The following is a 13,856-nucleotide window of genomic DNA, read 5'->3' on the forward strand; positions in this document are numbered from 1 at the left end:
TTTTACTTTCCGTTTGGCACCACTCTTCTATATTAGTTACTAGTTCACTTTTTCACAGCCTCTCACTGTCGAGGAGAATGTTTAAAATAATTTGGTTGTATTTTAGAGATAAATATTTATTAGCCTTAAAAAGTGTTTTAGGGTTCTAAAGTTTACCTTCAAGTGTTTGTATTTTATAAAATGTTTTACATACTATTTTTCTAAATAAACAAATCTCGGTTAGTAAACGTGAAGCAATAGTTGAGGGATCTTGAACTGTCTGCCAAATTTCCAGACAAAGGACACTATGGATACTGTGCAGTTTCCCGGAAACTCTAAAAGTTTACATTTGGATTAGCGTTATACTTTATTCTAAACGTAGATCTGCACTGTATTTGGGGCTTTTGATGCATTTATTTTGATGGGAGTTAACATGCAGAAACCAGCCATTAATTTGTGGAGAAAGGATTGAAATACGTCGACATCAAGTTTCATAACTGGAACTCCAAGTGCATTCATTTGCTCATTTATGCCATCAGTGGTATCTCCCATTCTCATGTTAAAAGCATCACAAATCATCAAGGATGGCTTCGGTTTAGATGGTAAATTCATGACCTTTCTTAAAGAGTTTAACCTCTTCTAGTTCCTTCTCCCTGTGTTTACTAGATGCAAAACTAAGTGGGTGTGATTTACTCATGGAAATTGTGGAGGGAGTAAATGAAGAGTAGGGAATTCATAACGAGAGATCATTTGAAAATTGACCCTCTTATCACTTGTAAAGGGTGAAAAATGTAAAGGGTGAAAAATGCTATATTTTGGTGATTAGGATGAGGATTTGTCAGAGTAAATTTTGGCAGGACAGTCCTGCCGAACTTTCCCTATGAATGTTTTTTATGTGGTAAGTACCAAGATGGTCATGTTGTGGCTCATTTTGTAGGAGTGAACTCAGAATAGGTGTTAATTATTCCAGCCAAATCTCAGGGTTTCGGATTTTAACAGATTATATCATTCGCATTTAGGCAGCGTTCCATACTTGGCATCTGCAGGTAGCCCAGCCGGGCACTTATGTTTTTCCATTTGCTTGGAACTGCATTGATTGAAGATGTAGATAAGTTAAATGCAAGACTCTGCTTTACTTCATAAATTAACATGCACATGCAAACGAAGTTGAGGCACAGAACGCCAAGTAGCCTTTAGTCTTGCACTGCCCAAACACACTGGTTAGTGGAGAGTAGCAAAGCTGTTGGTACAAATTTGCACTGCTTGAGAACTCTCTTTTTCTGCTTTGCTACATCTTCTTTCTTCAGTTCTTCCCCAAAAGTCCTGATTTATATATCGAGCCAGATTTACGAAACTTCCACACAATGAAGCAAGTAAATCTGCTGTGCTGCACTGTCTGAAAGGGAAACAGCAAAATTACACATATTTAGAAAGATATGGCACATTTCTGCTCTCTCCCAGCGCTGGTGCACTTTTGGCTGCCTATCATCGATGAGTCATATTACACGGGTGCCTGCTTTGTAGTCAGGATGGTTTTTGTGCTAGAAGGGGCACATTGCCACACAAAAACTATGTAAGTTGTGTAGAGAAAGTAACAAGAAGAAATAAAGATATATCTTTTTGATATGCAAGCCTTGGGTAGGCACACAACTTCGGCACAAACCCCGGTTTTCTGACTTTAGTAAATCTGGGTGTCTGTCAAGGTACTTGGGAAGCGCCCATACTTCAACCATGTAATGCCTCTCCGATGCAGGGTAAAGCAAGGCTGCACAAGACACTGCCATGCATTACTTTGCAGGTGAAAAGTGGCGCGAGGCTATGCAGTCGATTTGTGTGGCTTTGTAAATTTCACTTAAATACTTGTGCATGAAGCAAGGTAAACACAAGTGCTTAGTAAATCGGGAACTAAGGGCCAGATGTAGGAAGATTCCAAATTGCGAGTTGCAATTTGCGAGTCCCAGCGACTCGCAAATTTGCATCTCGCAATTTGGAATGCAGAAAGGTGTCTCAGACACCTTCTGCGAGTCGATATGGGGTTGCAAAGACCCACCTCATTAATATTAATGAGGTGGGTCGCAATTTGCGACCCCATAGCGATTCATGGCACTCACGGGGATGGTGGCCTGCTGGAGACAGCAGACCACCATGTCCGTGACTGCTTTTAAATAAAGCAGTCTTTTTTTTTCAAAGTGTAGCCAGTTTCTCTTAACGGAAAACGAGCTGCACTTTGAAAAAAAACCCGAAACCTTTAGTTTCGGTATTTTTCAGGGCAGGTAGTGGTCCCTTGGACCACTACCTGCTCTGAATTCTTTTTTTTTTTTCCAGACACAAAGGGGAAGGGGGGACCCCTTCCTGTTTGCGCCTGGGTTACCATCCACTTCAAGTGGATGGTAACTGCGCTTTCATTTGCGGTCGCAAATGAAAATGCATAGCATTGCGAGTCGCAAATAGGAAGGGAACACCCCTTCCTATTTGCGAGTCGGAAATGCATTTTGCGAGTCGGTTCCGACTCGCAAAATGCATTTCTACATAGCAAAGTGGCTTTAGCGAGTCGCAAACGGCGATTTTTGCCGTTTGCGACTCGCTAAACACTTGCTACATCTGGCCCTATATTTCGTACTCTGTGATGAGATATCAATTGTCAAAAATCTTCTCTATTATCCTCAAGGAACAGAGCTACTCCATCCTACCTATCCTACAAATGCTCCAAATTCCCCTGTCGCCTGCCAGATGTTCTTGCGTAGACGTTTTGCTAAACCAATCTTAACTATTTTCCTAAAATACACTAACCATCTTTCATGCTTTTTAAACAGTGGTACAGTCTATATAATCACTAAACCTTCAAATAGAAAGTTTGGAATCGTCATATTTTAAGTGAAAAAAAATATTTCTCAATCATATTCTCAAACCACTCCAAAAATTAAAAGCACTTATCAAAATACTTTATTAGTTAACAATTCATGAAGTTCTAACATATGTGCCTCAGATGTCTATTCATATATTTTTTCTAGCATGCTCACTATTACGTGAACACTAATATAATACTTTTCAACAACGCACCTCTCATTGTGCACCAGAGCTCTCACTTAGCGTCTCATTTATTTAATTTCCACAATTATTATTATTAATTAACAATGCCAAATGTTTCACCCCAAAAGTGCTCATCTGTCACATGCATTATTTAATTTGATTCTTACTTTTCTTTTTCATTATAATTATTGTTTTCACAAAGGAAATGCAAGACGAAATTGGTATTTACCCATGAAAGTCTCCATGGATAAAAAAGTTTCTGTGCCCATTTCGTATTTCAGCAAAAATGTTTCCCACTTCTCGTAGCCCTTAATTTCTCAGTACATTTTTAGAAAACGCTATTTACCTAGTGTCTTCTAAATTGTCATTGCATTTATGACGAATTGTGAAATCAGTCTTACAAAAAATGATGTAACTCAAAGGAACTAAAATTATTTGTAATGCACAATGTTTTTTGTAATAACGCTGAAAATTCATATATATTTTCTAACATGTTCACTATTACGTGCACATGAATATTATACTTTTAACAACAATACAAATCTGACTGTGCACCAGACCTCTCAATTCACGTTTCAATTGCTTAATTTCCACAATTACTATTTGGGGTCTTTGGTTGACAGTCAGGTTACCCCTGTTCAAGCAAGGACCCTCACTCTGGTCAGGGTAAAAGAGAATCACCCTCAGCTAACCCCTGGTTAACCCCTTTGTATCTTGGCAGAGCAGTAGGCTTAATTTCAGAGTGCTAGGTGTAAAGTATTTGTACCAACACACACAGTAACTTAATGAAAACACTACAAAATGACACAACACAGGTTTAGAATAATAGGAAATATTTATCTAAACAAAAGAAGACCAAAACGAAAAAAATCCACAATACACAAGTCAAGGTATCAATTAAAAATCAAAAAGTGTCTTTAAGTGTGAAAAAGTACCTTGGGTGCATCAAAAATAACCCAGCACGGGCGAGTGTGTGTCAAAAAGGGCTTGCTATGCGTCGATTCCACTCATGAGCGGGATCTTGCATTGTTTCTCCTTTTGTGGGGTCGGGAGCGTCGTTTCTTCCCTCCGCAGGAGAGCAATGCGTCGATCCGGTCAGCACTCTCAGGTCCGGGCAGACCTTGCGATGTTTTTACACGCCCAGCGGTACTTGAGTCGGAAATTCAGCTGCACGATGATCCGAAAACCACGCAGCGCGGGTTGCGATCTCCCAGCCTCCGTCAGCGATGCTGTGCATCGTTTCTCCTGCTCCGTGCGCAGATTCCTCGGTCCCGTTTCCAGCAAGCGTCGATTTTCAGCTGCGGAGCCGGCAGCGTGTCATTTCTTCAGCCGCAGATCGGAGTTGTGTCGATCTTTTCCTCGCACGGCCCTCTGTGCGTACATTTCCTTTTCTTTAGGCTGCCAGCTTCTCCTTTCAGGGTCCCAGGAACTGGATGGGTACCAAAGGGCAGAGTAGGAGTCTCTCCAGAGACTCCAGGTTCTGGCAGAGAGAAGTCTTTGCTGTCCCTAAGACTTCAAACAACCGGAGGCAAGCTCTAAATCAAGCCCTTGGAGATTTCTTCACAAGATGGAAGGCACACAAAGTCCAGTCTTTGCCCTCTTACTCTGGCAGAAACAGCAACTGCAGGATAGCTCCACAAAGCACAGTCACAGGCAGGGCAGCTTTTCTTCCTCAGCTCTTCAGCTCTTCTCCAGGCAGAGGTTCCTCTTGTTTCCTGAAGTGTTTTTCTAAAGTCTGTTGTTTTGAGTGCCCTTTGTATACCCAATTTCTCCTTTGAAGTAGGCCTACTTCAAAGTAAAGTCTCTTTTGAATGTGAAATCCAGCCTTGCCCAGGCCAGGCCCCAGGCACTCACCAGGGGGTTGGGGACTGCATTGTGTGAGGGCAGGCACAGCCCTTTCAGGTGTAAGTGACCCCTCCTCCCCTCCCGCGTAGCACAGAAGGTTCATCAGGAAATGCAGACTACACCCCAGCTCCTTTTGTGTCACTGTCTAGTGTGAGGTGCAACTAGCCCAACTGCCAAACTGACCCAGACAGGGAATCCACAAACAGGCAGAGTCACATAAATGGTATAAGCAAGAAAATGCTCACTTTCTAAAAGTGGCATTTTCAAACACACAATCTTAAAATAAACTTTACTAAAAGATGTATTTTTAAATTGTGAGCTCAGACACCCCAAACTCCAAATGTCCATCCACTCCCAAAGGGAATCTGCACTTTAATCAGATTTAAAGGTAGCCCCCATGTTAACCTATGAGGGGGGAAGGCCTTGCAAAAGTGAAAAATGAATTTAGCAATATTTCACTGTCGGGACATATAAAACACATTACTATGGGGATCATTACAACCCTGGCGGATGGTGTTAAAGCGGCGGTAAGACCGCCAACAGGCTGGCGGTCTTTTTTTGAGGATTATGATCATGGCGGTTACCGCCATGGTCATCCGCCACTTCTCCGTTCCGCCCGCTAGGGCGGAGACGACTGCTGGGCTGGAGACCTGGGTCTCCAGCCCGGCAGCCGTGACAATACCGCTGCTGGTATTTTGACCCAGCTTACCGCCGTGGATTTCCAGCGGTAGGAACCGCCATGAAATCCATGGCGGTAAGCACTATCAGTGCCAGGGAATTCCTTCCCTGCCACTGATAGGGGTCTCCCCCACCCCCACCCCCATTACGACTCCCTTCCCTACACCCCCCACCACCCCTGCCACCCCCCAAAGGTGGCAGGACCACCCTCCCCACCCCGACCCCCGACATTACCTTACACATACACACCCGACACGCACGCAGGCACCACCAACACACATACACGCACACACACTGACATACATGCCTACATCCACACACACAGTTAGACACGCACACCCACATCCATACAGACATACCCACGGACATACACGCACTCATTCCCAAAACACACAACACCCCCGCAAGCATACACGCACTCACACACCCCCTCTACATACACCCATGCACACCCCCATGCACCCACACAACACACAACACCCCCCCACCCCCCTCCCCTAACGGATGATCGACTTACCTGTTCCGTCGATCCTCTGGGAGGGGACGGGAGCCATGGGGGCAGCTCCGCCGACACCACACCGCCAACAGAACACCGCCACGGCGAATCACACAACGTGATTCGCTGGGCGGTGTTCTGTTGGCGTGGAGGTGGAGCAACCTCCACTTCCCCGCCGCCCGTCACTATGGCTGTTGGCGGCTCTCGTCGGAAAAACGACGTAGAGCTGCCAACAGTCATAATACGCTGAGCAGAAAATCGCCACCACTGGCGGTCTTCAGCACGGCCGTCCCTCGGCGGTCTTGTAAAAAGACCGCCGAGGTTGTAATGACCCCCTATATGTCCTACCTTAACCATCCACTGCACCCTGCCCTTGGGGCTACCTAGGGCCTACCTTAGGGGTGTCTGACATGTAAGAAAAGGGAAGGTTAAGACTTGGCAAGTGGGTACACTTGCCAAGTCGAATTTACAGTTAAAAACTGCACATACTGGCACTTCAGTGGCAGGTCTGAGACATGATTATAGAGCTACTTATGTGGGTGGCACAACCAGTGCTGTAGGCTTACTAGTAGCATTTGATTTACGGGCCCTGGCACCTCTAGTGCACATTACTAGGGACTTACTAGTAAATCAAATATGCCAATCATGGATAAACCAATCAACAATACAATTTACACAGAGAGCATATGCACTTTAGCACTGGTTAGCAGTGGTAAAGTGCTCAGAGTTCGAAAGCCAACATCAACTTGTCAGAAAAAATAGGAGGCAGGAGGCAAAAAGATTGGGGACTGGTTTTCGTAATAACACCGATTTGTTTTTTATATTAACAGCGATATCTTCAAAACCAAGTTCAACCGTTATTTGAATATTTTAAAGACCTGACTCTTACTAGGGACTTACTGTTAAATCAAATATGCCAATCATGGATTAACCAATCAACAATACAATTTACACAGAGAGCATATGCACTTTAGCACTGGTTAGCAGTGGTAAAGTGCTCAGAGTTCGAAAGCCAACATCAACTTGTCAGAAAAAATAGGAGGCAGGAGGCAAAAAGATTGGGGATGCCCCTGCATAAGCAAAAAAGTCCAACACTATTATTAACATTTCCAAATGTTTCACCACAAAAGTGTTCATCTGCATGATGCATTATTTCATTTGATTCTTACTTTTCTTTTCCATTATAATTATTGTTTTCACAAGGGAAATACATGATGAAATTGGTATTTCCATGGATAAATAGGCTTATGTGCCCTTTTCACAGGTCAGCAAAAACTTTTCCTACTTCTCGTAGTTTTTAATTTCTTAGTACATTTTAGCAAAACGCTATTTACCTTGTGTTTTCTAAACTGTCACTGCAAGTATGACGAAATGATGTAATTCAAAGTAACTAAAAGTATGTGCAATGCACACTGACTGGTTTTCGTAATAACACCGATTTTTTTTTTATATTAACAGCGATATCTTCAAAACCAAGTTCAACCGTTATTTGAATATTTTAAAAACCTGACTCTTGACTGGACAGTCCTCCCAGATGGCCTTATGGAACAGTGAGTTCTCTGAGAATAAATTATATGTCTGAATGTTCCGAATATGCAGTATTCCTTCCATGGTTCACTGTGTAAATAGTTAAAACCACTGTATTGAGTGGGGCCTTGAAGAAAGACCTGGATCTAGACAACCCTTTTGTTCTCAAAACATCAAAGAAGCAGTGAAACATTTTACAGTTTTAGCTCAAAGGATTACAAGCTTGTCTAAACCCCGGGAAACGAATGCACCATGATCATTTGAATTATATGCAGACAAGAACTTGCACAAGGCCAGGGTGATCTCTACACCCTAGTGAGTTAATAGATGTACTCCATATCCAGACTTAAACCTGGATTGTATGCAAGCAGGCAGGATATTTAACTCAAAAGGATCGTAAGCTTCATGAATTAAATTTCACTAGCCAATTAATTATTCTTACTTTAAATGGGGTAACACAGAACATTATTTAATTAAGAGCTTTTTGTCTGCATCGATTGGTTGATTGATTGATTAACTGTAACAGGTATGGAGCATACTTACTGACCTAACAAGTCCTGGCTCAAAGTGAATTGAAAGCTTTTAACTGACTAGAAAGTTAAGAAAAACGACTGAAATATTTGTAGTCTGTTTCTTTATGGTTGTTATGCAAATAAAACCAAATTGACTATTAACTTTTAAAATGCTCAAACCAATGCACCTAACAAGAAAAGGGAAGCTCTAAAGTGCATCTAGAGTGAGGATATGTGGAAATGGATCTCATACATTTATCTACATATTTGGGACAAGCCATAGATGTTAAATAAGGGTTTGAAGAAGAAAATGAACCAAAACCGACATTTTCAAATTCCGAATTTTACAACTGATTAAAACAATATATTTTGACCACGAACGACTGCTGAAACACCTAAACACCAGCCTGTCAACAGCTGAGAAATTCTGTGACCATCTTCTTCAAACAACATAACGTTCAGATAAGTCACCATTTAAGTTGTAAAATATGAAGTTAGTTACAGAGCAGTGAATAGGGCAAACCATGGAGTGCTGATAGATTAAATCAAAGGGCTCAACTACAGATCTGTAACATTTACATGAGAAGTTGCAATAAGTCTATCACACAAGTTAAAAAGCACTTTATGCATTCACCATCAAAAAGGTAAGTAACTCCTCAAATGAGTTAGTCAAAATCATTAGTGATGTTGTAAAACTGGGGCTTCACCAGCACTGTTAAGAGAGACCACCCTCCTCTATCAAAGAAAGGTATGATCAACTATCATAACAAGCTTTCCTTCAAACCACATCAGTGCACTCTTTTTGAAAGCACCCCTATCAAACTCTGATCCTAGTACCAATAAGGCAGGCCACAGAAAAAAATTAAAGAATCAGCTCTCACTTCATATGACCGGAGGTTTCCTCTGTTTCCCTGCCCGTGGAGATGCAGGCGGGGAAACCGAAGAAACATTGCTCTCGCAGAGAGGGAGCTGCCTTAGCAGCTATCTCTCTCTGACAGCAATGCTGGCTCCCACAGGAGGCAGGGAGCCAGCTGGGACTGCAGGGGCTTTCAGGCTGCCCCCAGGGTCCCCAACATTGTGACTGGGTGCCAAGAGGAGCACTTAGGCCACATGGCTGGGCCCCGAGGCATGGGCATACTCTGAAACAATACACACCGGGTCCTCTGACTCAGTCATGAGTCCTCGTTTCCAATGTAGTAACTTCTCTACCAACTGAGCTTTAACGTAAGATCTTCAGGTGGCTCCCAGCAGACACCAGAAGGACCATCACCCAGGCCCTTATCAACAGCTGACTGGACTACAGCAACCCGCTCTGTGTAGGAACCACAGCACACCTCCTGATGAGACTCCAGATAATACAGAACTCAGCGACAGGACTCGTACCCAACCTCCCCAGAAGGAACCACATCACACCCCATCTCAGGAAACTTCAGTGGCTCCTAATTCAGGAGAGATGCCAGTTCAAGATGCTGACCCAAACCTACAAGGCCCTGCACAGTGAAGGACCAGCATACATCAACAAACACCTGATCTTCCACCAACCAAACAGACTCCTCCGATCAGGTTCCCTCTCTCTCACTGACACCCTACAGATCAGTCGAGTTAACAGTGGAGGGTAATCCATCTCACACTAGGCAGCCAAGGCTTGGAGCAACCTCCCCCTGTACATCATGACTGCACCATCACTCCAGATATTCAGAAGAGAACTAAAGACCTAGATGTTCGAATGATCATTCCTCCACGCAGCAGCATACAGCTCCTTCAAGAACCTCACAGGTCATTTGTCGCGCTGTTTAAAACTTTGACTGATTGAAGCGCCACAACCTGTCCCTCCGATGATAGTGTTGCAGCGTATGCAAGCCTTGAGCAGGCCTCTGACAGCAATGCTGTCTGTCATGCTGCACACATAGCAGCGTGCTCTGGTCATACATGTCCGGCAGCACTTGCAAGTAAATGGGCAGAGTCAAGCGGCCTTCCTGAGAGTGTGCTGGTGCTGCAGTCAGCCACATACCTTGTAAAACATTTTACAGAGTAAGTCCCGAAATTCGGCAGCTTTGGTTGGCCGTGGTCTGAGTCAGACTCCTGTAGCCCAATACATCAATTGAAAACAATCCTTGTAGTCCACAGGAAAGCACTCAGACACTCCAGGATGCTCATAATATATATATATTTTAAGATATGGGTTGGTCTTGGTTGTTAAAACTTTTTCCCATAAGACTGGGAATTTTTCAAGTTTTGTCATTCATCCTGTATATTACCTTCTCAAAGTCTGTGACCTGAAATATTTTTCATATCAGGTCTCTGTCATATGGGGTTTGTTTCTCATCCAGAAGTGTAGTATGCAAATTTTGGCTGTCGCTATTGCAGTCTCAAACCGTCTGCCTCTGTGGTTTGTAATTTCTTTGTATTATGTTTTGTGTAAGAATACTGCTTTTTCAGATACCAGGGCAATTTAATCCATGGTATTGGTTATTTTGGACCAGACCTCTGTCCAATAACCATGGAGGATTGACATTCCCATATTATTGGACAAAGTCCATAATTAAGGTTGAACATCTCCAGCATTGTGAGTCCCTAGTTATGCCTGCTTTTTGGAGCCTGCTAGGGATTCAGTGCTGTCTAATATCTTATAGTAACTAAACTCGAGGCGGGCATCACAGAGATTTCTGTTATGTAGTGTTCCATTCCAGTCTGTTCATTCCTGTTTAAGTCTATTAATCTTCCATGTCTTTAGGTCCTTGGCAATTGAATGTAGAGTTCTGTGGTCAATGAGTATCTTATATATTCCAGAGGCTGCTTTCTGTAAGTATGCCATGTGTGAAGCCTTTTGAGGATGAGTGGTATGACAGGGCTATAGGTTCGGGTCCTAAAAGTTCATAAACAAACCAGAACAGTCTTTGGTAATCCCAGAAGTGGCAGGATAAGAAATCAAATTCTGCCAATGTCTTCTGAAAATGTTTTAAGTCTTTCCCCCAAGATGAGTTGGTTGGTATTGTAGTGACATTCCACTCTGTTAAAAGATGTCTCCACATCCAACGATCCAGCCACCTTTTCATCTATATCACTGCAAACTTGCCACAGAACCTGTGCAAGTGACCATTGGTGGGATTTGGAGGAGCAATTAAGGACAAATCTCACATGAGTGCGGTGTATCAGTATAAGTATTAGTTTTGCTAAAGCTCTATTTCTTGGATAGAGATCTTAGCAGCAAAGTTTTTCCTATTCCCCTGTCTAGACTCCAAATTGTCTGGAGATGACAAAAGGCAAGACAGGTCTGGTGTCAGATTCCTTTGAGTGTTGCAGAGGCAAAGTGTTTTTAAGTGTAAGCAGGGCTGTTTACAGCCCCTCCCAGTCATCTTACCAGTATGGCCCATCCTGTCCACACCTAAGCCCCCTTTGTGATACTGTCTGGAAGCAATACACAAACCACAAGAGCAGAGACATTTCCATCATGTGACCCAGGATACTGACAGAAGGCATAACTGGTTGGTACAAGTATGTTCCAACATTCTAAAAGTGGCATTTTCTGAATTCTACCTTGAAATCTGACTTTCCCATTACAGTGGAGTTTAAATTACAATTCATCTTGAGTGTGAACAGCATATCTCCAGCTTCCACCAATCCTATTAAAGGTAATAAGGTAACCTAGTGTTACTTAATGGAAGAGCTAGGCCTTACAACAATGAAAAATTACTTCAGGAGTTTTCACCGCCAGCACATGTAAAACCTAAACACACAATTCCTACTTTTTAAATACAAGTCACCTTGCCCTGTGTTTTAGGGCCTACCTTAAGGGTGACTTATTACCATTAAAAAGCACAGTTTAGGTCTGGCCAAAGGTGTTTTTGCTACGTCCAAGTGGCAGTAAAGGCTGCAATAGCAGGCTTGAGACATGTCCTAAAAGGATACTTTAGTGGTTGTCACAAGGAGTGCTGAAGGCACCCTACTAGAATATCCAGCATGGTTTCAAATCATCACCAAAGTCGGCATGCCCATGCTATTAGTCCAAACGGCAATGGCAGAGTCAGTAGTCTCAAGGTGAAACCTACAGGCTTTGGCAATGCTTGTTGGAAATGGCTTGGGTTTTTTCTTGTGTTGTGCTTTGACTTTAATATTCTTTTGGTACTCCATAAATACTTAACACTTTGGCCCTCATTCCGACCCTGGCGGTTTGAAACCGCCAGGGTGGAGGGCAACGGAAGCACCGCCAACAGGCTGGCGGTGCTTCCAGGGCTATTCTGACCGCGGCGGTAAAGCCGCGGTCAGAAAAGGGGATCCGGCGTTTTCCCGCCGGATTTCCCCTGGCCCAGGGAATCCTCCATGGCGGCGCTGCTTGCAGCGCCACCATGGGGATTCCGACCCCCTTCCCGCCAGCCTGTTCCTGGCGGTAAAACCCGCCAGGAACAGGATGGCGGGAACGGGTGTCGTGGGGACCCTGGGGGACCATGCACTGACCATACCACTGACATGGGCAGTGCAGGGGCCCCCTAACAGGGCCCCACAAAGATTTTCACTGTCTGCTTAGCAGAGAGTGAAAATTGCGACAGGTGCTACTGCACCCGTCGCACCCCTGCAACTCCGCCGGCTCCATTCGGAGCCGGCTTCCTCGTTGCAGGGACTTTCCCGCTGGGCCGGCGGGAGCTCCTTTGGCGGGCGCCCGCCGGCCCAGCGGGAAAGCCAGAATGGCCAGAGTGACCGCCGCCTGCCGCTGTCAGAATGACCGCCTTTGTCTCTAAGTTAAGGCTATCTGAGTTTAGCGGTTCTCTCTTGCAAGGACTGTGAATATTATTTGAGATGAGACGTTACCCCCTCAACTAATACTCTGATTCTTACAGTATGAAATGACTATTAAACAGGACTCATGCCACAGCTTAAAAATAATTCTCTGATCACCCATCTAGAGATTGATCTAGTTTACTGGGTTCGGTAGGTAGAAAATCAGTAGATAATTATCAAAGTTTAGGTGCATTCTTCTCAAATGATTGCTGCTCTGACTTTTGAGTGGGTTCTCCATGATGTCTTTTGAGAAGATCCTCAAGATATGACTAATATAGGAAACCCATGTTTGACCTACCTGTCTGCGTTCTTTCTCTAAGGAAGGACTAGGCCCCACTGTAGGCAAATTTAACTACCTGGGATTGTGAATATAGCCAAAAATTTACGAATCATAAGTTTTGGTTAAACCATCAGTCCTAAACTACAAAGTGAATATAAACAAATAAAACAAACACATAAATAACTACATAAAAGAACGAATATGTAAAGACATGTAAGGAGTCTAGCTAAAACCACAATTTAAAATGTTACCTAATAATTCTGTATTGAAAGATAACATTTCAATATGAAAATCTGAGTATGAGTTCCACAGATTAATTACCATGCTTTAACACAGGCTTTAGTGGGTTTTATCACGTTTCATAACCCAGTGCATGAAATTAGATGAGTGCTAGCAGTTGTTTTGTTTTATTTATATTTAAAATTTGTCGGATTAAAAAATGAATGTCATTTCATATTTAACAACCAGCAGAAGGCTATAGGCTGGATTCTTTATATGTGGACAATGATTTGATTTAGTGAGTATATTTTGGTCGTTTTCATGAGATAAGATTTAAAGTCTGAATCAAATAGTTTGATTCACTAAATGTTTGAAATTTGTAGAAGTTGAAAAACATTTAAATTAGTTTGGTGTTAGGGAAATTTTAGGGGTTTGTATTGGGGTGAGAGTGGGTGAATTATGATCAAGTTAATGGTCAGGTAACTGGTAAGTGGGCTAGAGTTAATGATATGAT

General features: G+C 43.1%; 1 protein-coding gene across 2 annotated transcripts in view; it reads left to right on the top strand.

Moving 5' to 3' along the window:
* The window catches only part of LOC138284179 (aminopeptidase Ey-like), a 219,394-nt gene that overhangs the window by 158,863 nt on the left and 46,675 nt on the right, over positions 1 to 13,856 (top strand). For both annotated transcript variants that reach the window (XM_069222676.1, XM_069222677.1), the window contains exon 15: positions 7,487 to 7,578. In XM_069222676.1, coding sequence (XP_069078777.1) covers positions 7,487 to 7,578 — 92 coding nt within the window. The remainder of the gene's footprint in view (positions 1 to 7,486; positions 7,579 to 13,856) is intronic.

This window comes from Pleurodeles waltl, chromosome 3_1 (genome assembly GCF_031143425.1).
Source record: "Pleurodeles waltl isolate 20211129_DDA chromosome 3_1, aPleWal1.hap1.20221129, whole genome shotgun sequence".
Lineage (NCBI taxonomy): Eukaryota > Metazoa > Chordata > Amphibia > Caudata > Salamandridae > Pleurodeles > Pleurodeles waltl.